The sequence below is a fragment of the Malus sylvestris genome, chromosome 17 (genome assembly GCF_916048215.2).
Source record: "Malus sylvestris chromosome 17, drMalSylv7.2, whole genome shotgun sequence".
Classification (NCBI taxonomy): domain Eukaryota; kingdom Viridiplantae; phylum Streptophyta; class Magnoliopsida; order Rosales; family Rosaceae; genus Malus; species Malus sylvestris.
This window is the reverse complement of record NC_062276.1, coordinates 7,510,711-7,531,515: the sequence shown is the minus strand read 5'-3', so window position 1 is coordinate 7,531,515 and position 20,805 is coordinate 7,510,711. Positions and strand designations below refer to the sequence as shown.

Sequence of the window (20,805 nt, the reverse complement as noted above, 5' to 3'; positions counted from 1 at the left end):
TCACACGTTTTTATTTCATTTTTTTTTTCGATGAACACGTTTTTATTTCATTGGCTTTTTCACCTGCATTGCTTTTTGTGATGCAAAATGTCTGCAGGCATTGATGATGGCCAACAAAATGTGGATGTTCTAGAAAGCAACGAAAAATATCTGCATAAAGTAGCATTGCTTTTTATATCAGGCAAATTGGAAAAATGAATCTTGTAGTCATTAAGTATTCGAAGGATAGTTCATATGTTAAAAAAAATTAGATTTAAACCCTTGTGGTATACTTTGTTAGCAAATTTAGTCCAAAAGTAATTTTTTTGTTAATTATCTCCTAATACATAGGTAAAATTATACTTTGACATGTGCACTCTTCCTAGTCTCTCTGCTCTTTATGTAATTTGAATTTTCATAAAACTAGTTCTGAGAAAGCCATCATTGAGATCAGCAGGAAGCTTCAAGATTGGCCTCTCGTTGCTTTCTACAAACAACAAGAAAGCCGTCAATGAGATCTCCAAATTCACTTCGGGCTCGCTGCAACTTCAGAACGAACCTGTAGAAGAAGGTGAAGCTATTGATGATGGCGGTGATCACGTGTCGGGAATAATGGATAAGGTTTTCGGTTTCTTTATTGAGATTTCGGTAATGCTGGACTGCTCGACCAACTTTCGACGTTTGACCATGGTAAAGTTGCTGAATTTCACTTCAAATTGAATGCAATGTTGGTTTTGCCTATTTTCTTTGTGCCTGTTGCTTTAATTTTCTAATGAAGTTGGGGAGAATTGAAAAGAAATCACGTTTATGGGAGGAAGCTTTGATTTGTTTCGAAGAAATCGAAATTTATTCGAAGGCTGTTATGATGATTTTCGTTTGGTTCGATTTTGTGTTCTACTTTTGTAATGGTAGATACTAGAGTTGGAATCAGAGACCTCTTAATCTGTTTGTGATTGCGATACAACGATTGACAAGATAATTTGAATCAAACTGACATGACATTTGTGCTGGCAAGTTTATGCTGATTGAATTTGAATCAGACATGGTGTTGTTAGCAACAAAGAGAGAAGAGAGAGATGTAATTCTGAGGTGTGTGTTGTATCATCCTATTGTGCCTTTAGTTATAGTAGTAGAGAATGTTAAATTCTTACCCTAATAGGATTACAACTATAATAGGAATTAAACTACTAAAGGGAATATACAAAGATACTCCTAGATACACTAGAATTCACACAATCACATTTCTAATTCAATAGGACTACAACAATTCAAACATAATTAATTGAATTCTACTTTAACTTGTATAGAACTTGTCTTATATGATGAGACTAAAAAAAGGAATTAGATTTCATATGGTGAAACAAAAGGTTAATAATAAATATAAAGTTTAGTTTTAAAAAACAAAACAAAAGTTGTTGACAACAACTTTCAAACCCATGGGATGGTGGAACTGTCAAACTGCACAGACCAATGCACTGCAAGCTCTTTATTACCAAACTTGGATTGAAATCCTAGTCATATCTTCTTTGTGGAGATCTAAATGACTAATTTATTATGTCTGTTTATCGTATATCGTATAGTAATAAATTATTTAAAATTAAATATACATAATATCTAATGAAACTGACTGACGATGTATGGTGAACAAACACGATGAATTAATCATCTACATCTCCACAAAGAGGATCCGAAGATAATCCTCATCCGCCAAACTTAGCAGGCAATAACTCTATATTAATAAATTTTCAGATAGGCCTAGGCCTCACTTGGCCTCCATGCGGCTCTACTTTGGAGGTGGACCGGTGGAGAGGCGGCTATGTTTTAAAAATAGAAATACAATGGATGGTAATATAAGGTAGATAAGAAAATAAAACAAATGGGTGGGTCTTGCCACTCTCAAAGTATATAAGACTGTAACATAACTAAAACTAAAAATAAAACATAACCACAAAACACGAGAAATTGAAAAAACATGAGCTGAGGACTGAATAATCCCGTCAATATCAACAGTGACTAATTCCAAATACAATTATCTGTTTCGTTCTTTCATTTGGCTGTCCCACATTTTTAATTTTCATCGTTAAGAGCATGCAACCTCTTTTTCTTCAACGACAAACGGGCCTAGCCCTTCACGAGGGTAGAAGTCCTAGAAACTGGGACATGTTGGACCACGAAACAAAGCAACAAGGACATGCTGACGAGAAGCATGAGCTTGATCGAAAATAATTTGAAACGAGAGAGCACGAGAAACTTGCAGTAATACGGACATGCTGACTAGAAGCATGAGCTTGATCGAAAATAATATGAACCAAGACAGCACGAGAAACACGCATACCGTGCATCATTGCCTATATATATGTCCATCTTTTGATATCAAATTCACATACATACTTCTAGTAGCTTCAGCTTCTTGCATTCAGCCACATTGCTCCTCGATGCATAATAATACGCCTCTTCGAAGCCCTGGAACCTACAAGCCAAGCATATGGAGTTACGATTTTATTCAGTCCTTGAAGATTGATCATAATACCCTACAGGTGATTGATCGATTTGGGATTACGATTTTAATTATGACAATTTTTCTTTCTTTCTCTCTTATGTGTCCATTTGCACCTTTTGTTTAGTATTTAAAAGACCCAAAAAAGTTCTTGCCATTGGAACGTGACATGCATCAAAACCCTCGTGATGTTAAATTTTGTTTTGAAGCCAAGCTCATACATATTGAATTGTACATGCATGTAGTTAAATTGGATATAGTATCAATGTAATTAGTTGTAGACCGTTGGACCGAACTTGAAAATGCAATATATGATACAAGTTTTATCTAGACGTATTACTTACAATTAATTACTATTGTAGGATAAAGTATACAAGGATGGGTGGAAGTTCATTGAAGAGAAAGTTAAGCATATGATTGATTACGATGATGATGATACCAACACGTTGACTGCGCTTGAGCTCATTGATGACATCCAACGGTTAGGTTTGGGATATCACTTTGAAGAGGACATAACGAGAGCCCTTAATAAAATATTGAACAACATTGATGGCCAAGGAACCGACCAGAGTCTCCACCTCACTGCTCTCAGCTTTAGGCTCCTTAGACAACATGGATTTGAGGTCTCCCAAGGTATGTAATACGCAAACATTTTGTTATTTATTGTTACAAACGATAGATAATCTATACTAAATTTATCTAAATTATATAATAGGATTTTAACCCAGAAAGTACGTACCTTAAATCTAAACAAAGTACACCTAAATTTAACATTTTATCGGTTGCAACTCAACATTACGATTTAGTGATATTCATTTTCACTTGTAGGTTCAAAAATGGAGAGTTTGCAACCAATTTATTCTCTCATCCCTTTAGTGTAAATATATCGATGGATAGAAAAATACATTTATCGTTTACAGTTGATACCACATACTTTAATTCGGTATAATTACATCAAAACTATATTTAGTAGGATTCTAGCTTGTATTGATACATATGCGAGACTTAAGGTGCAAGGCTTCTACAAAATAGAAATAGTTTTGGAGATGCGGGCTTCCCTCCTATCAGTTTTGGTTATTAGCGCTAATACCATGTATGAACTCACTTATACCATGTTTCAATGAGAGAATTGTGAGTTACAAATAATAGTAGACTTAATGCTTAAAAATGCACTTGAAGAAAACGCTATAACAACGAACTACTCAAGCACTTGAAAGGTGATTTTGAAACACGGCAAAATTACAAAATGCCCTACAAATTAAGACATTGAACAAAGAACTTTCAAATTTTCTTCTTGTCACTTTCAAGTCTCTCTTTCTAAATGCATGCACCATTAAAGTTTTTCCATCTAAATTACTAGATATGTATATAATAAACGTGTATGAAACTCAGATGTATTCAGTAAGTTCACGGACGGTAATGGAAGTTTCAAGGCATGGCTTTGCAAGGATGTAAAAGGAATGTCGAGTCTGTACGAAGCTTCATATTTTGCTTTCGAAGGAGAGAGCCTGTTGGATGAGGGCCTTGCATTCTCAACCATTTGTCTCAAGAACCTCAGTGGAGCTAATGTTACCAAAGGACTAGCAGAACATGTGAGTCATGCACTGGAACTTCCACTACACCATAGAATGCAAAGATTAGAAGCTAGACGGTATATTGAGGCATACAATAAAAGGCCCGATGCAAATCAGGCGCTACTTGAAATTGCCAAGCGAGATTTTAACTGGGTGCAATGCACACTCCAAAGGGATCTTCAAGAAGTATCGAGGTAACTATATTTGGGAAGAAAGATTCAAACACAGGATTAGGAGTACAACTGTATATATGTTTTAAACCATCAAGGGAATTATATACTTGCGACCATAAGCATTATCTTAATTCAATCAGTGTATTTGCTTCATTGATATTGCATTTAGGTGGTGGGTGGATATAGGCTTGACAAAAAAGTTGAGCTTCATCAGAGACAGATTGATGGAGTGCTTTTTTTGGTCCGTTGGAATCGTCTTTGAACCTCAACACAGTCATGCCAGGAAAGGGCTGGCAAAAGTGGCTGCTCTAGTAACCACAATTGATGATGTCTATGATGTTTATGGTACTTTGGATGAACTAGAGCTTTTTACATCTGCAGTTGAAAGGTTAGAAATTTTCTATTGTGTTTATATATATAAATTTAGATTTCGCGGGATGATCTCTTCTCTGCCTTTCATTAATTAACAACTCTATTAATTAATTCTTAATTGCGTACTTATGCTACTCAGATGGGATATCAAAGCTATACAAACTCTCCCAAATTACATGAAGCTTTGTTTTCTAGCTCTTTACAACACAGTGAATGAGATGGTTTATGACACCTTAAAGGAACAAGGAGAAAACATTCTCCCTTATGTCACAAAAGCTGTACGTACACCACATTCATATTATCATATATATATCAACAATGCTACTTAGTATCATATTATTCTCCAATTAAATTATAACTTCAGTTTCCAATAGTAATTAACTGCAATCTTTTGAATTATATATATCTCAGTGGGCTGATTTGTGCAAAGCATTTCTAAAGGAGACAACGTGGTGCTATAACAAGCACACACCCACATTTGAAGAATATATTGACAATGCATGGATATCAGTCTCAGGGGTGGTGTTCTTAGTTCATACATATTTTCTCCTCAACCCAAAGATCACAAAGCAAGCACTTGAATGCTTAGAGAATCATCACAGCCTCTTGCGTTGGCCATCTCTTATTTTCCGGCTTTCCAATGATTTGAGTACTTCAGCAGTACGTATTTAATTCAAAGTCGTTCAATAACTATTTTAGTTTTTCATTTTTAGACTGAAGATTAAAAATTTGTGTAGTAACTTTGTACAACTCTTAGGTTTTTAAATAAAAAAATAAAATCTGAAAACCAAAATCAAACTAAATTTTGAAAGGAAAATGATAAAAACACACTATTTTTTCCCTCCTACACGTCCCTGTTTAATTTTGTATCACTATTTCATTTAATTTATTCAATCTAATATTTGAAATAAAAAGCGGTGTGCGAGAGGCTAAAAATAGTGTAAAAAAATCAACTCCTATATTGAAAACTCACAAAGTTTACAACAAGTTTTTAATTTTCAAAAAAAAAAATAATACTTATCAAACGACCTTTTTATTTCTTTTTAATCAGTACTTTAATGCATCATGCATGCATCAGTTTATCTTCACATTAATATTCTATATATTAATTTGTTGTTACACTGCAGGCAGAAGTGGAGAGAGGAGAAACTGCGAACTCAATCTCATGCATGATGCGTGGCAGTCTAAATGTTTCTGAGGAATCTGCTCGTCAATATATAAGTAATTTGGTTGAAAATAGTTGGAAGAAGCTGAACAAAGATGGAGCTTCTGCATCTCCATTTACAAAGCAATTTGTAAAAGCAGCAATAAACCTTGCTCGGATTTCCCAATGCGTATACCAATATGGTGATGGGCATGGAGCTCCAGACACAAGAGCAAAGAATCGAATCATATCAGTGATTGTCGATCCCATTTAAAGACCATAACACATACACTTATACATGTTGGATGGTTTTCCTTTAAAAAATAATAATATGTTGGATGGTTATTAGCCACTAACATAGTGGCATTTATTTTAGTTTCTTGTTCGATTTTTCAATATGTATTAGACTAAAATGTTTGTATTTAATCTAAATGTCATGTGATATTTAATTTCTCAAAGCTCCAAATAGTTTTTGGTGTTTAAAAATTAAAAGCCATTTGACTGGTTAATACTAATATGTATAATAAAAAAAAAAGTGTGATTGGATGGTACTGCATACCAATACAAAATTGACAAAAAATCGACAAATCATTAACAAGTGTTGTAGTCTTGTAGATTAATATCTATTACCAAAACTATACGTCTTCTTATATAAGGAGATGTATAATTTGGATAATAGATAATTATATAATTCCAACAGAAGGTTTATATGAATTTTTTATTTCTCACACATCCTTTGTTAATTTCTGTCATTTGATCTTCTTTAATTCATCTGATCCGACGGATAAAAATCAAAATGGTGTTTGAGAAGTAAAAAGGAATGTGTGGATGACACACCGCTTTCTTTAATATCACATATGAAATGGATAGAAGAACAACCATTACATGCAAGTTATGAATCAATGCAAAGCCTTTTTCATGAAATAGTTAATGGATATTTTAAAAAAAAAAAAAACAAAATTTACCAGATAATCACTTGATTTGATAATCAATTTTTTTCTGGGTTTGATTTAGGGGTGGGCAAACGGGTATAGGAACCACGAGTCGGGACGGGTACGGGCCGGTTTCAATTTTTTCATAAGAGAGACGGGACGGGGCAGGGCGGGTCTTTGAAATTTTAGGGGTGGGCCGGGTCCAAATGTATAGAAAAACGGGGCCACCATGCACAGCAGCCTCGTGGCATCCTTGCCACATCAGTATTGCCTCCTCGGCCCTCGCCGAGCCAATTTTTCAAGTCCTAAGACTCCCAAAAAATTAGGAGGAAGAAAATTCAAAATTTTCTTTCCTTGGTGTGGGATGAAGAAGAAGAACAACGAGAGATAACTCTTTGCAAGGGCAAGAAAAGAAGAAAGGTAGGGGAGGGGGAAAAAATCTCCTCTGGCTTCTCTCTTCCTTGTTGGAATGATGATTGTTCTCCAAATGTATTTAATCCCCTGCTTAAGGCAAAATTAAATAGGTATTGGGGGCAATTGGTTTCCTTTTCCTAGAAAAAGTCTATCTCCATATCAAGAGAGGAGATCAAGTTCAAATTGGGAAACAACCCTACAAACCTATGCAGCTTGGGATTTCTACACCTACTGCCCTTTTTCTATGCGTAGCCCTACTGGTGTGGAGGCATTTGTGGAGCCTAAAATAATCCCAAAAATTCTAAAGACGACACGTGGACTTTTGCTCAAGTAAGATAAGATTGCCCTCAATAAATGGGTTGACTCCCCTGATACTCCCACGTGTAGTTCATACCCTTGAAGGTCCCAGCAGCTGAATACGATTGCCACAACTCACCTACCCTTGGCAAGGAAAAGTCAAAGCATTAAAGATAAGGATTAATTACCCAAATCCTATCTTTAATACATTTTCAATTGAAGATTGACTCCGATCAAGTAAGTAAGCCCAATTTAAATTAGTTAGGGATAATTACTCCATTATCTCAAGATACTATTTCCTATTTAATATCTTGAGAATATTTCTCCATAAACATTGGCCAATAAGATGCCGCCATGTGTAGGGTAAAACCTTAACACTATGATCGGCCCTCTCCCCTATATATACCCCATATTCTACCAAATTTTAAAAGCTTTTGCTACCCTAAAAAAAGCCCTAAACCCTTTACTCTCCTCAGAGAAACTGACTTAGGCATCGGAGATCCATTGGCCAAACCCCCCCCAAAGGCTTAGGTCTTTGATCAAAGGTGTTGATTATTTTGCAGGTGCATTTTCGTCAAGATTGAAGACGGCGGAAATTTGTATCGACACCATTCAATGGCTGCATGGTGGCAATTGATAGTTGCCATCCAAGTCAATGCCCATTCTTCCTTATTCACACCAATGGGAATGGTGTTCACTAGCTAGAATTGTAGTAGTGTAAATTTTCTCCATCTTAATTACTAGATATATATACAATAACTTGGATGAAACTTAGATGAACTAAGTAATTCACAGACGGTAATGAAAGTTTCAAGGCATGGCTTAGTCTGTACAAAACTTCATATTTTTGCTTTTGAAGGGAAGAGCCTCTTGGATGAGGGCCTTGCTTCTCGACCATATGTCTCAATAACGTAATGTTACCAAAGGACTAGCAGAGCAAGTGAGTCATGCATTGGAACTTCCACTGCACCACAGAATGCAAAGATTAGAAGCTAGATGGTATATTGAGGCACACAGTAAAAGGCCAGATGCAAAAAAAATACTACTTGAAATTGCCAAGCAAGATTTTAACAGGGTGCAATGTACACTCCAAAGGTATCTTCAAGAAGTATCAAGGTAACTATTTTTTTTCCTCTTATACATGCAATATTAGGGATGAGAGAATCAAACATAGGATTAAGAGTACAAAGTATATGTTATACCCATCAAGGTAATATAGGGAGAGAATTTTTACTTTCTTTTTAGCTTCTCCAACACCTCTCTTTATTTCTGGTCACCAGATGAAATAAATTGAACAAAAACAACAAACACAATTGAAATGAGTGTATAGGAGGACAAAAATGGTGTGTTTATAATTTCCATTATTATATACATATGACCATAAGCATTAATCTAAATTTAATCGGTTTAAGAATGGGCAGGAATGTATTTATCATACAACTTGGTACCCACCCTTGCCTCATCCTTTCCATCAATTTTATACAAGAACAATACTTGGCTAGTCAAATATAAGTAGGAACTCCTATTCAAAATTTCTCAAAATTGTTCGTTGTCAATTTATAGATCTTTGTATTTATAATCAGAACCGTTTATATTTTAAATCGTCCTATAAAGATTGCCTCTGCAAAAATCAATTAAAACTAAGGCCGTTTAATCATCAAACTGTTTAAAAACAAATCAACGGTATTGGTAAAGCATTACAAACCATCTATGTATTTGCTACAATAAATTGATTAAACGACCTTAGTTTTAATTTATTTTTGGCAGAGATGATCTTTATGGTTTGATTCATAGTATGAACAGTTGTGATCATAAATACAAAGCTCTGTGATTAAAACACGAAGTGTTTTGAGTAGGAGTTCATACTCATTTTTAAGCAGCCAAATATTATTTCTTTATACAACATATTTCTACTAGCACTACTTGTACTATATATCGGAAAGGGATCCTCTCCGGATCCCTTCCACCAAGTCCTCCTCATTAACTAATTCAAGCCCTTGAAATTTGATCCAACGGCTACAAACAGGGGTCCACTTTAAAAGTTATAATAACTTTAGCCGTTGGATCAAATTTTAAAGACCTGAATTATTTGATGGGAAAGACTTGGTAAAAGAGATCTTGAGAGGATCCCTTTCCCTATATATCAATTATGATTCTCATTCAACTATTATGATATCAGATTTCTATTAATACTAACTTTGCTTCATCAGAAACAGATTGATGGAGCGATATAAAAAGCAATGCTACTTTGGCATAAAATTAACGACAATGTAGATATTTTTCGTTGCTTTCTAGGATATCCACACATTTTGTTGCCTACCATCAATGCATGCAGACGTTTTGGGAGGCAGATTGTCTGCCCTTCTGTTTGAGTGCTCTGCTCATCCCCTCCTATTTTGTATAGTCACGGTTAAGCCACATCAATATTTTATATTAATTTTTTTTATAGAGATAATAAGACAAAAAACAATAAGAATATAAAATATTGATGTGACTTAACCGTGACCGCACAAATAAGAGGGGATGGGAAGGGCACCCAAATAGGAGGGCATACAATTTGTCTCCAACATTTTGCATCACAGAAAGCAATGCAGGTGAAAAGTCAATGAAATAAAGACGTGTGAGTCAGATGGGGTGGTGGAGGATGTAGTCGCACATGATCTCAAATTTAAAGAGGCTTTAAAAATTTAGTGGTCATTTAGTACTACAATATCCTACAATAAATGGAAGAATTTAGGTTTTAATCTCATGAATTACGAGTTTGATACTAAATGTTATGGCAGATCCTATTGTGTAGCTTTAACCGTTGGAGTAAAACTTAAATTTTAGGTCCTAAACTTACCCCAATTTGCTTCAACTCTTGTGGTAAATATAAGTTTTAACCAAAAATTCATTTCTAGGACAAATTTAGGCTAGGGTTTCCCCCTGAGTTAGCGGGGCTGGCTTACTATATATGTGTAGTTTTTTTAGTTTAATATTTACAAATTCATTTAATCTAATGATTAAGATCTAATATGATCAAATCCAATGATAAGAAAAAAGATCTAACAGTCTGTTGACCCTAAAAACTACCAAGCCTATGTGGCGCATAGGCCGAGTAATCTATAAGCTAACTACGTCATTCGGTGAATGCGGGGCATGCCAACCCGTCGGCCGAGCTCGGCCGAGGAGTAAATTTGTTGATGTTGCGTTGGGTGCGCAGCTGACTTCTGCATCTTGTGATTGCGGCCGAGAAAGGAACACGTCTCGGCCTCTTGGGCTCTCGAACCTGAAGACACGGTTACTATTCTTACGAAGTTCACGAATCGCCGTCTTAGATTCGGTCACAGTGATGTTATTCGTCAGAGTAAACTCTCGTCGAATCGACACTAAAGTGTAAGGGCACAAATACTCAAAGCGAATATAAGTCTTAATAGTGAACGTGATTCGGCCGTCTGAATGCCGAACTCTAAATCCCACTTGGGAGTATCCAATCATAAAATAACTTGGCGTGCAATGCGCCGAGCTCAATAAACTGTAACACCTCACTTCGCCGAGAAGGCTAATGAGATGACCTCAATCAATAAGGATTCAGAAATCCTTCTCGACCGAGACTTGGATAGGTAACCAACTGTCCTTGCTACAGTGCTGTTGATGCCAACGGAAGATACTGCGAGACTGGTTGATTCTACGATGACAGAGCTATCTATGCCGACTTAAGATATCACCAGTTGCTTTCACAGTGCTGTTGATGCCAACGGAAGATGTGTCAGCGAAAAGAGAAAATAAAAATCTCAAAGTTGTTGAGAGAGTTTGGGCAGGGCAGTTGTGTGTTGAATTGGAGGCTTTGAATGATGCACAGCCTCCTCTATTTATAGCATTGGATACCTTTAAAGCCGAGTTAAAACCCTACTCGGACTAGGTCTTCTTCTCCTGATCAAACACCAACTCGACCAGTCCTATTTTCACTATAATTGTGAACCTAGTCCTTTATCGAGCCGGATTCTTTTCTGGGTTATTAACCCTGCCGAAACTCCTTATTGCGCAGGAACTCGACTTGTCTTGCAGCATGACCTAACCGACCTAGGTTTGGAGGCCCACGCACTAAACGATCCATGGTACCCTTGTCATAAGACCTTCCGGGCCGAGAATGATCCTATACTCGGCCCAAACTAATATTTTGGGCCCAAACACAGTCCAAATTTAAATCTAAAAGCTAAAGTAATTATTATTTTTATTTTTATTTTTGCATTTTTATGTTCTTTCATAGTGTTCTACGAGTTCAATGGTGGCGGTTCAGTGGGTTTTCAATATTTATTAGAATCTAAATATTTTTGGGTTTAAATCAAGGTTCTAAAAAAACGGTAGGTGTTAGTCGGGCGGCGGGCAGGAGCCTAGGGCCTAGGTAGATTTATGTAAATTTATTATATATCTTGTAAATAAGTGCATATTTACACTTAAAAAAAATACTTGTATAGATAATAGAAGAATGATAAAATGCAAACATAGAAGTAGAAGAATACACAAACCACATTCATCCAACAAGTTCAATATTTAAAAAACAGTAAGCATATAATCATAATGAGGAGCATTCTTGGATTATAGACTAAATTCTTCTTGTTCATGATCCTTGCATTAGATTGGACATAGATTAAATTATTTAACGTTGTTGTATCTAGTTTATTTCTTTCTTTTTTTGTATGTATCCCCTCAAAAGTTCTCTAATTCATTTCACAATTGGATGAACTTGTAGTCAATCCATTCTTTGCAAATTAGGTACACAATTTCCATAAGTATACCACCATATATATATATATATATGTGATTCTATTAAGTAAAAACATAATAAAACATTATCCCAATAATTTATATAAATATATAACACATACGCATATATATATATATATATATATATATATATGTATATGTATGCATATGTATGTATGTATATAATGTATTTATATATTCCAAGCTGTTTGAAATGACAAAAACCCCACGTAGACGTAGTGGTTGGTTTATTAAAGATTAAAAACCAAATAATATCTCATGTGTGCTTCAATTCTGACCTCTCCACCCCACCTCTGTCACGCTACCCAAGAATTCCAAAGCCCATATCATTATCACACTTTGACCCGTTGGAAAGCAGAACGCTCTTTCCATTTAAGTTTTTCCATTTCTTCTTCTTCTTCCTTCAGTCATCAGAACGTCGACTGGATCTCAAATCCAGATTACGCTGCCATGGATTGATACCTTAAAAGTTAAGAGTTTCTCTCTTTTTTGCTTTCTCTCTTTCCTTTTCTACTCAGAAATGGTGAGCTGCAAAATTTCAATCGAGGCTCCACTTTGAGATTAGGCGTTGCATATCCTACGTAAAAGTTGCAGAGTGCCTATACAACCGCTTAGAACTGCCCAGACCACCTAGAGCGCCTAGCTAGCTCCTAAGCGTCTGCCTAAATCTTCCCTACCTTACATGAACGTTTTGGCCTAAATTGGGTTAGGGCTCATCCGTCGAGCGCCTAGGCACCTCCTAGACCGATTTTTAGAACACTGGTTAAAATGTTCATAAAATTAAATTAAGACAGTCTACATTATTATTTTTTATTTAAAAAGTTACTTTAAGAAAAAAAAATTAACCTAAATTCATTCTTTAATAATCTTGAACTAAAAAATTAACCCAAAATAGTTGAAGGAGAAAAACTGTTTATAGGTTAAAACCTAAATTTTCTAGGTTAAAATTTTTAAGTTTTAACCAAGGGGTTAGATATGGTCTTGGTGTAAATAATATTGTTGTATAACAAATTATTTAATAGGGCCTGCAAATACAACACAAATTAAACTTGTATGTCAATTGTCACTGATGCCTGTCCTTTTATCTCCCACACTATTCCTTTTTCTATAAACTCATTTTTTTAACCATAATTCTTAATATTTTTTTGGTAAATTACACAAAATTATCTCAACAATAGGTCAAACCCCAATCTCATACCTCATGTTTTAAAAATTACAATGTCAAATCTCTTACAAATTTGTTGCAATATTAAACCTCTGTTAAAAAATATGTTAATTTATCTGTTAATGGCTGACATGGCAGTTAGAGGACCCACTCTCTTGCCCAATTGAAATAAAAAATAATTAAATTTTAAAATTTTAAAAAAAGTAATTAAATATTAGAATATTAAAAAATCTCTTCCAATTCTCTCGTCTCTCTCCCTCCCTTCTTCCTATCGACGGCGAACTCAAAGAACAAACTGAAACCTAACTGGAGGCTACTATTTGATGGTTTTCTGTTGAGTCAAAGGGCAAACCCAACCGCCCACCCCACCTGCGAACCCAGACGACGGCGTGATGCTGATCTTGGCAGTGGCGTTATTCAATGTGACCAAACGCAATCTAAATCTAACAAATCAAGGAAATAAAAATGGATTTGGGATTTCAACGGAGAAATGGGATCGATCAATAGATAGATGTGTGATGGTGGATCTTGACATTGATCATCGAAGTGCCTTAGATTCGCTGGAGGAGACACATCGTGTTTGTCTTTCAAATAGGGGGTACATATGATGAAATTGGGTACCACCATAAAATCAATTGGCAATATGGGGAGTGGCCCAAGATCATATAAGCACATAGCAAACCTTGTTCCTCACCAATGTGAGGCAACTCTCAACACGCCCCCGCACGTATGGCGGATTTTCAAGCCTATACGTGGACAACAACTGGGTGACGTGGAGTGCATGTGGCCGTTGGGCTTCACACGTGGACAACGTTGCTCGATACCATAATGAAATTGGGGTTCCACCATAAAACTAATTGGCAATATGGGGAGTAACCCAAGATCATATAAGCACATAGCAAACCATGTCCCTCACCAATGTAAGACAACTCTCAACAACAGATTGCAAACAACAGGTGGTCATGCAGGCATGGGTTTACGATGAGTCGAGCAGCAGCAGGTGTGGATCATGGTGGTTCAGATTAGCTGCGTTCTGGCGACGGTGCAACTTGTGGGCATCACAGATCAAGTGCGGCGGCGATGGGTCATGCAAGTGATGGAGGGATGCAAATGGTTCGGTAATGAGCAGGTGCGACGATTTGCAGTGGCAAGTCAGCAGGTTCTAGGGGTCGGGTTTCACTCGGTGGCTCGGGGGAATAGCGGATTAGGAGAAATGAGAGCTGGAAGGAGGGAGAGAGACAATTCTTTTTCTTTCTTTTTTTTGGTCAAAAGGGAGAGAGAGAATTGGAAGTGATTTTTAATTTTTAAAAATTTTAATTCAATTTTTAATTCAATTGGGCAATATAGTAGGACCTATGTGCCACGTCAGCAGTTAACAGACAAATTAACATAATTTTTAACAGAGGTCTAACATTGCAATAAATTTGTAAAATGAGGTATGACATTGTAACTTTTAAAACGTGAGGTATGAGATTATTGTTTGACCTAAAGTTGAGGTAATTTTGTGTAATTTATCCTCTCTTTTTTTATCAAACGATAGATTTTATTATATTAGATGTTAGATTAGCCATCGACAGGGTTCGAACTCACGTATTATGCAAGGACTCAACTATTTTCCACTACTGTTTTAAAGAGCCACTTCATAATTTGTAATTTCATGCCAATGGAAAAGAAATTCTCAAATCACTAAAATAATTGAAGTATTTAGTGTGATACATACTTCAATTAAGATAAGATACTTACTAATTAAAATACATTAAGTTGGATTAGTAAGTTTAGGTATTTCTTAATCTCTCATTGTGAACTTATAATCAGTTGTTTGAAAGTACTAGCAGAACAAGTGAGTCATGCACTGGAACTTCCACTGCACCACATAATGCATAGATTAGAAGCTAGATGGTATATTGAGGCATACAGTAAAAGGCCAGATGCAAAAAAGATAGTACTTGAAATTGCCAAGCAAGATTTTACTAGGGTGCAATTTGCACTCCAAATGTATCTTCAATAAGTATAAAGGTAACTATTTTTTCCCTCTTATACATGCAATATTTGGGGCGAGAGAATCGAAGATAGGATTAAGAGTATAAAGTCTACGTTATACCCATCAAGGTTATATAGGGAGATAATTTTCATACGTTTTTTAGATTCACCAACACCTCTCTTTATTTTTTTGATCATCAGATGAAATAAATTGAACAAAAACAATAAACACAATTAAAATGAGAATGTATGAGGACAAAAAATGGTGTGTTTATAATTTTCATTATTTTATACAAACGACCATAAGCATTAATCTAAATTTAATCAGTTTGTGGTAACTAAAAAGGGCAGGAATGTATTTATAATTCAACTTGGTACCTACCCCTGCTTCATCCTTTCCGTCAATTTTATACAACATATTTCTACTAGTACTACCATATATCAATTCTGATTCTCATTCAACTATTATGATATCAGATTTCTCTTAATAGTAACTTTGCTTCATCAGACACAGATTGATGGAGTGATATAAAAGGCCAAATATGATAAATGATCAATGTGGTCATAAGGTATTCAGAAGATAGCCCATGTGCTAAAAAAATTTGGATTTAAACCCCTGTGGTGTACTCCGTTAGCAAATTTAGTCCAAAAGTGATTTTTCTGTTAACTATCTGTTAATACATGGGTAAAATTGTACTTTGACGTATGCACCTTCTTCCTCGTCTTTATATTGTCCAATGTATAAGAACAAGGTATGTAATTTGTACTTTCACAACACCATGTCTGAGAAGTATGGATAAGAAGAAGGTCTGTAATTTGTATTTGTACAAATCGGGATTACTCTGAGCATCCTACATGGTGATGTTGTTGATGTGACCCTACACTTGCTGTTTACCTCCATGACGTCTATTAGTTTGAATTGCGTCCTTGATTACCTCAACCTTGATTTGTTTGATTAATCTGCCTGGTCGAACCACCAATGCTAGAGCTATATCAAGATTCTAGTACTATCCTCCACCATACCACTGCGCTCCACTGCCCTGATAAGACGTATAACCCCCCTGGTACTATGGATAGCCGCCCTAGTAATAAGGATCAAATGGTTACTGATATGCTCATTCTGGATACTGGGATATGTCGCCCTAGTAATGAAAAGCACCACTATAACATGTCTCCTGGTAGGTACCAGGTCCTGGAATCTGCTATAGAGGAACTGCATGTAGTAGTGTAGGAGGCTGAGTTTTCTAACTCTGAGGGCATTGATTAGCTCTATGCCCCATCTGACCGCATGTATAACATCTATTACTTCCCCTCTTACATTCACCATAATGATGACTATTGCATCCATGGCAGAACTGAGCACCAAAATTATTAGAGTCATTTGATTATGAAAACATGAACTGCCAGTGGACTTGCCGCCCTTTTGATGGGTATTGGAACTTGAACTACTGCTCGACGATCCAGAATTGTTACCTCTTCTCTTGAAATTCTGAGTCTTTCAAGGGCAAAAGATGATTGTCCCCTGTTATTATTCTTCTGAGTATTTCTATTATCCTCTTCAACATCGTTATCATCAAGAGCATTCTCGAAATCTTCAACATGAAGCAGATCCTCAAAGAATTCTTGGTAGGTAGAGCATGGAGTATAAGTCTCCAAAGAACGCAGTCGCTTATAAGTCCCCTTCTTAAAATAACGGATCATCTCTCTGGGATTCCCAGCGTTCTCAGGACAATAACGGGATAAGTCAGTGAACTTCTAGTGGTACTCTGTGATTGACATTGTACCTTGCTTTAACTTTGTGAATTCGTTTTTCTTCCAATCTTTGTATTTTGGATGTGTGAATTTAGCCTCAAATAAGCACTTAAAAACATCCCAATTTATGGCATCTTGAGCAGACAATAGGCGTGACTCCTAAGCCCACCATGATTCCATTCCCAGGCGGAAGAACCAAGTCATTGTCTCGACTCATCTCTCCGCTAGAAGATTCCTCTGTCGCTGCATAACGTGCAAAGTTTTTTCAACATGGTCGATCTAAACATCGGATTTCTAGGGTCCCTCATTGCCAAAGAAATTATTTATCTAAAGATGTGGTACTGTCTCTAGGGTAGTCCTTTGGAAGGATGAAGTGTGGACTGAATGGCGCTAGCAATAGCCTCATCGAGTTCCCAAAATCAGGAAAATTAGTCTCATAAGGGACAGGTGGCGCTCTACGAGGTGGCATGATTCTGATTAGGCAAAGAGAAAAGAGATTTCTGATTGGGTGAGGGAAAATAGGAGTGAAATTGATTAGTGAAGGAAAAACAAGTCACGGGTCCAGTTTTAAAGAGGAGAAATGATAAGGTTTTGTACAATTTGGAATCAGAAAAAATCTAACGTGCCTTATCAAAAACACTAGTTTCCAACACTGAATAATTAACACACACATGTGTACAAATCTACCTGTTGTTAACGTTCTTTAACTAAGCTTAACTTTTTCGTTACAAGTCTGAATCGGTCTAACTTGTGCTCATGCACTCGTAACAATGAGTACTACTTAATTACGATAATGAAAAATAATTTAAAGCTGAATAACTACGTCCACGTCAGGTTCCAGTTTGCCAATAAAGGCATAAACATCAATTGACACACTCAGGGAGAAAATTACATAGAAAATTAGGGACAGGTCGTCACAAAAAATATTAGACATATCCAAAACCATGAAGATAATCATATGTAGTGAAGAAAATGGACTAAAAATAGTTTTACAAAGAACCCTAAACACTTAATCCAACAGTCATATGGTTTTAGATTTTGGTGATTTTTGGTAGAAATGATCTTTGATGGAAGACCTAAAAAATAGACGGTTCGAATCATTGAAATATGTTATAGAATGGATCCTACAGAACATGTATCAAAAACCTTGTAAAAAGAGTGATGCCACGGATCTGTTCATTATATATATCATCCTTTGAACAAAATAAAGAGTGTCAAGAGTTAGAATTAAGAGGAGTTTGTAGAAGACGAAAAATGGGTAAAATTACATTTTTCACCCTTAAATTTGGGTGCAATTTCAACCTTATACAACATCTTTAAAATATCTTTTGGCTGTGAAGGAGAGTATGAAGACTAAAGAACCCAATGAGGGAGCGAAATTAACTATTGAAAGGTTATGACCCATCCTTAATTCATCTAATAATTCTTAATACCAACAAATGGGAGTGTTGCAAAATTTCTTGATTACATATCCTAATCATCGAAGGCTCAAAGTGAGGAATGATACGAGAGGTGGAGTATAACAGAAATTCGTGAAAGCCATAATTTGATCCAAATTTGGAAAAGAGGAGTTAGAAGAAAGGGAAGAAAATACCCATTATTTAAAGAAGAGTTTATGAATAATCTCATTGTTGAATTTAGAACGCCTTACCTCTAGATTCGTGTCTCCAAAGGTCGAAGCCACTCAGTAATATAAAGAGCCGCTTCGTTTTTTATTGTGCACACGCAACGTGACACTCATCATATATTGTTGTCTTAGCACCACGAGTTTCCATGCGTCTGAATGCGGAAAGTCACAATTTACAGGTTAGAAGGTTGGATTGCCATGGGTTAGAAGGCTAGATTGCCACGTGTTAGAAGAATTCAAAACGGTACATATTCCAATTTATTCTGAAAGACATGGTCTTTGGATAACTATCCCTTCTCAAAGAGGAACAGCCCTTTTAGATACATAGTTAAGCCAATTGTGGAATATAATTTTTCAAGGCCAGAGTAAGGCAGATCGGAATATGAATACCTCAAAAGCCCTCATGGACTCAACAACCTCAATCACATAGCTCTATTAACCATAGTCATTAGTGATGACATGGTTACTTAGTAATGAAGAATATAGTTAGTTGAAATGTGTTGGTAGGTTGTCATAAGGATAAGATTGGTTGGTATAGTTAGAAGGGTATTATTGTAATTAGGTTATATGGCTATATAAGGGATTGTATAGCTATCATTTCTTTAAGTTCTTTTGTATACATTTTCTCCATTTAATCAATACAATCTTTCTGGTTTTCTCTCTATCATCTTCCTCTTCCACTGTACCATTTCTTCATCTTTACAATGTAGTTAATATGGTATCAGAGCCACCAAGGCTCACGCCATGGATCTTGGTGGTTGATTTCTCTTCTATCTTTCTTCGTTGCTTTCTTTCATTTCCGCGTATTCATAGTTCTTATTTTTTGTTTGGTCTCTGGATTTTTTTTTTCTTTATTACCTTCTCTGGCTGCTCGATGGTCCTTTTCTTCTGGGTTTTCTGGAATCTGTTGTGAAAAGATCCAAGCATTTCCATGGAGAACAGGAATCAAGAACCTCAATTTTTCATCTGGGTTTCACCGTAAATTTTGATTGGGGCTTCGAGCTTGGACAAATTGGGCTGCTGAAGAAAGATTTCCCCGGCTTGGCCAATCGGACCTCCGTGAGCCGCCTGATTATGTCGTCGAGCCTGGCAGTGTCCATCGTTCCCTGCTCTTGCGATGTCATTCGATTGGGTTCTCAGATCCTCCCTCGAACGACTCGGATTTATGGGTTGATTTTTTTGTGAAGTTGTTGCTGACTCGCAGGAATTCCAAGTTCAATCTTTTGGCTTTTGGGTGTTTGCAGACCACCACCAATGAAATATATGTCACTTATGCACTTCAGGTGTTTGACGAAATTCCCAGTTCAAAAGTTACTATGAAGGCTGCATACCCGGTTCATCAGAACTTTGTCAAACGGAGCAAACGCAGTTAGTATCGTTTAGAACTTGAAGAAAGAACCATGAAATTGCAGTTCAAGAAACGACGCCATGACAGAGCACCCTTTGGATCTCAGCACAGTAGAAGAGTCTTGATTTGATTAATCCGTCTTACAGTTCGTACCTTGTCACCAAAACGCGTTGCGTCACTGCCTCGATTTCTTTATTGCATGATTTCTTTCTTCTGGTGTTGTCCGATCCTGATTCTTCCGCTGTTATCGCCTCCGAGGGTTGTCGCAGAGGTGCGAAGTTGGAACGATGGAGTGGCAGTCTTCGTGAATTGTTGTTGGATGTCTCCGAAATCAGAGTGTTGGATTCTTCTGGGTTGCTCAGTGTCTTCGTGATTGTTTCAGGTGTTGTTATTCCTTTAATTCGAAGATTATAGTCAATTTTTGATTTCTGGGTTGCTAAATTCTCAAGTTGTTGAAGTGGGATATTTCTGATTGATCTGGGATACATATGTTGATTTGGGTGTTTGTGTTCATCTGCATATATTATATTGGATATGTTGATGTGTAGAAATACGAAGTTTTGTAGTCAAGAAAATGTCAATCTTTCAAGACAGTGTTATTCTTTCTGCATCAACAATGTGTGGGAGTTTCTGCGATTCTGTTGATCTGGTGACGACATTGGGTGTTTGTTGAAGCTGTGGTATTTGATGTACTTTCGAGGTTTAATTGAAGTGAAGCTGTGGTCTTGATGTGTTGATCTCTGCAAGTATTAGTTTTCTTGTCAATTTAAAGAAGAAAGTGTCA

The 20,805-nt window shown here is 36.3% G+C and overlaps 1 protein-coding gene across 2 annotated transcripts; it reads left to right on the top strand.

The window, feature by feature from the left end:
* Positions 1-211: 211 nt before the first annotated feature.
* Positions 212-6,197, top strand: LOC126612183 (tricyclene synthase EBOS, chloroplastic-like). Of its 2 annotated transcripts, none has more exons than XM_050280529.1 (7): positions 212-669; positions 2,839-3,109; positions 3,869-4,244; positions 4,393-4,611; positions 4,735-4,873; positions 5,007-5,255; positions 5,723-6,197. In XM_050280529.1, exons 1-7 carry the CDS (start codon positions 592-594, stop codon positions 6,011-6,013), a joined length of 1,623 nt encoding a protein of 540 aa, XP_050136486.1. In that variant the 5' UTR covers positions 212-591; the 3' UTR covers positions 6,014-6,197. The 2 variants fall into 2 exon arrangements, with proteins under 2 accessions (XP_050136486.1, XP_050136485.1); XM_050280528.1 differs by lacking the exon at positions 212-669 and adding an exon at positions 2,271-2,516.
* Positions 6,198-20,805: the final 14,608 nt, after the last annotated feature.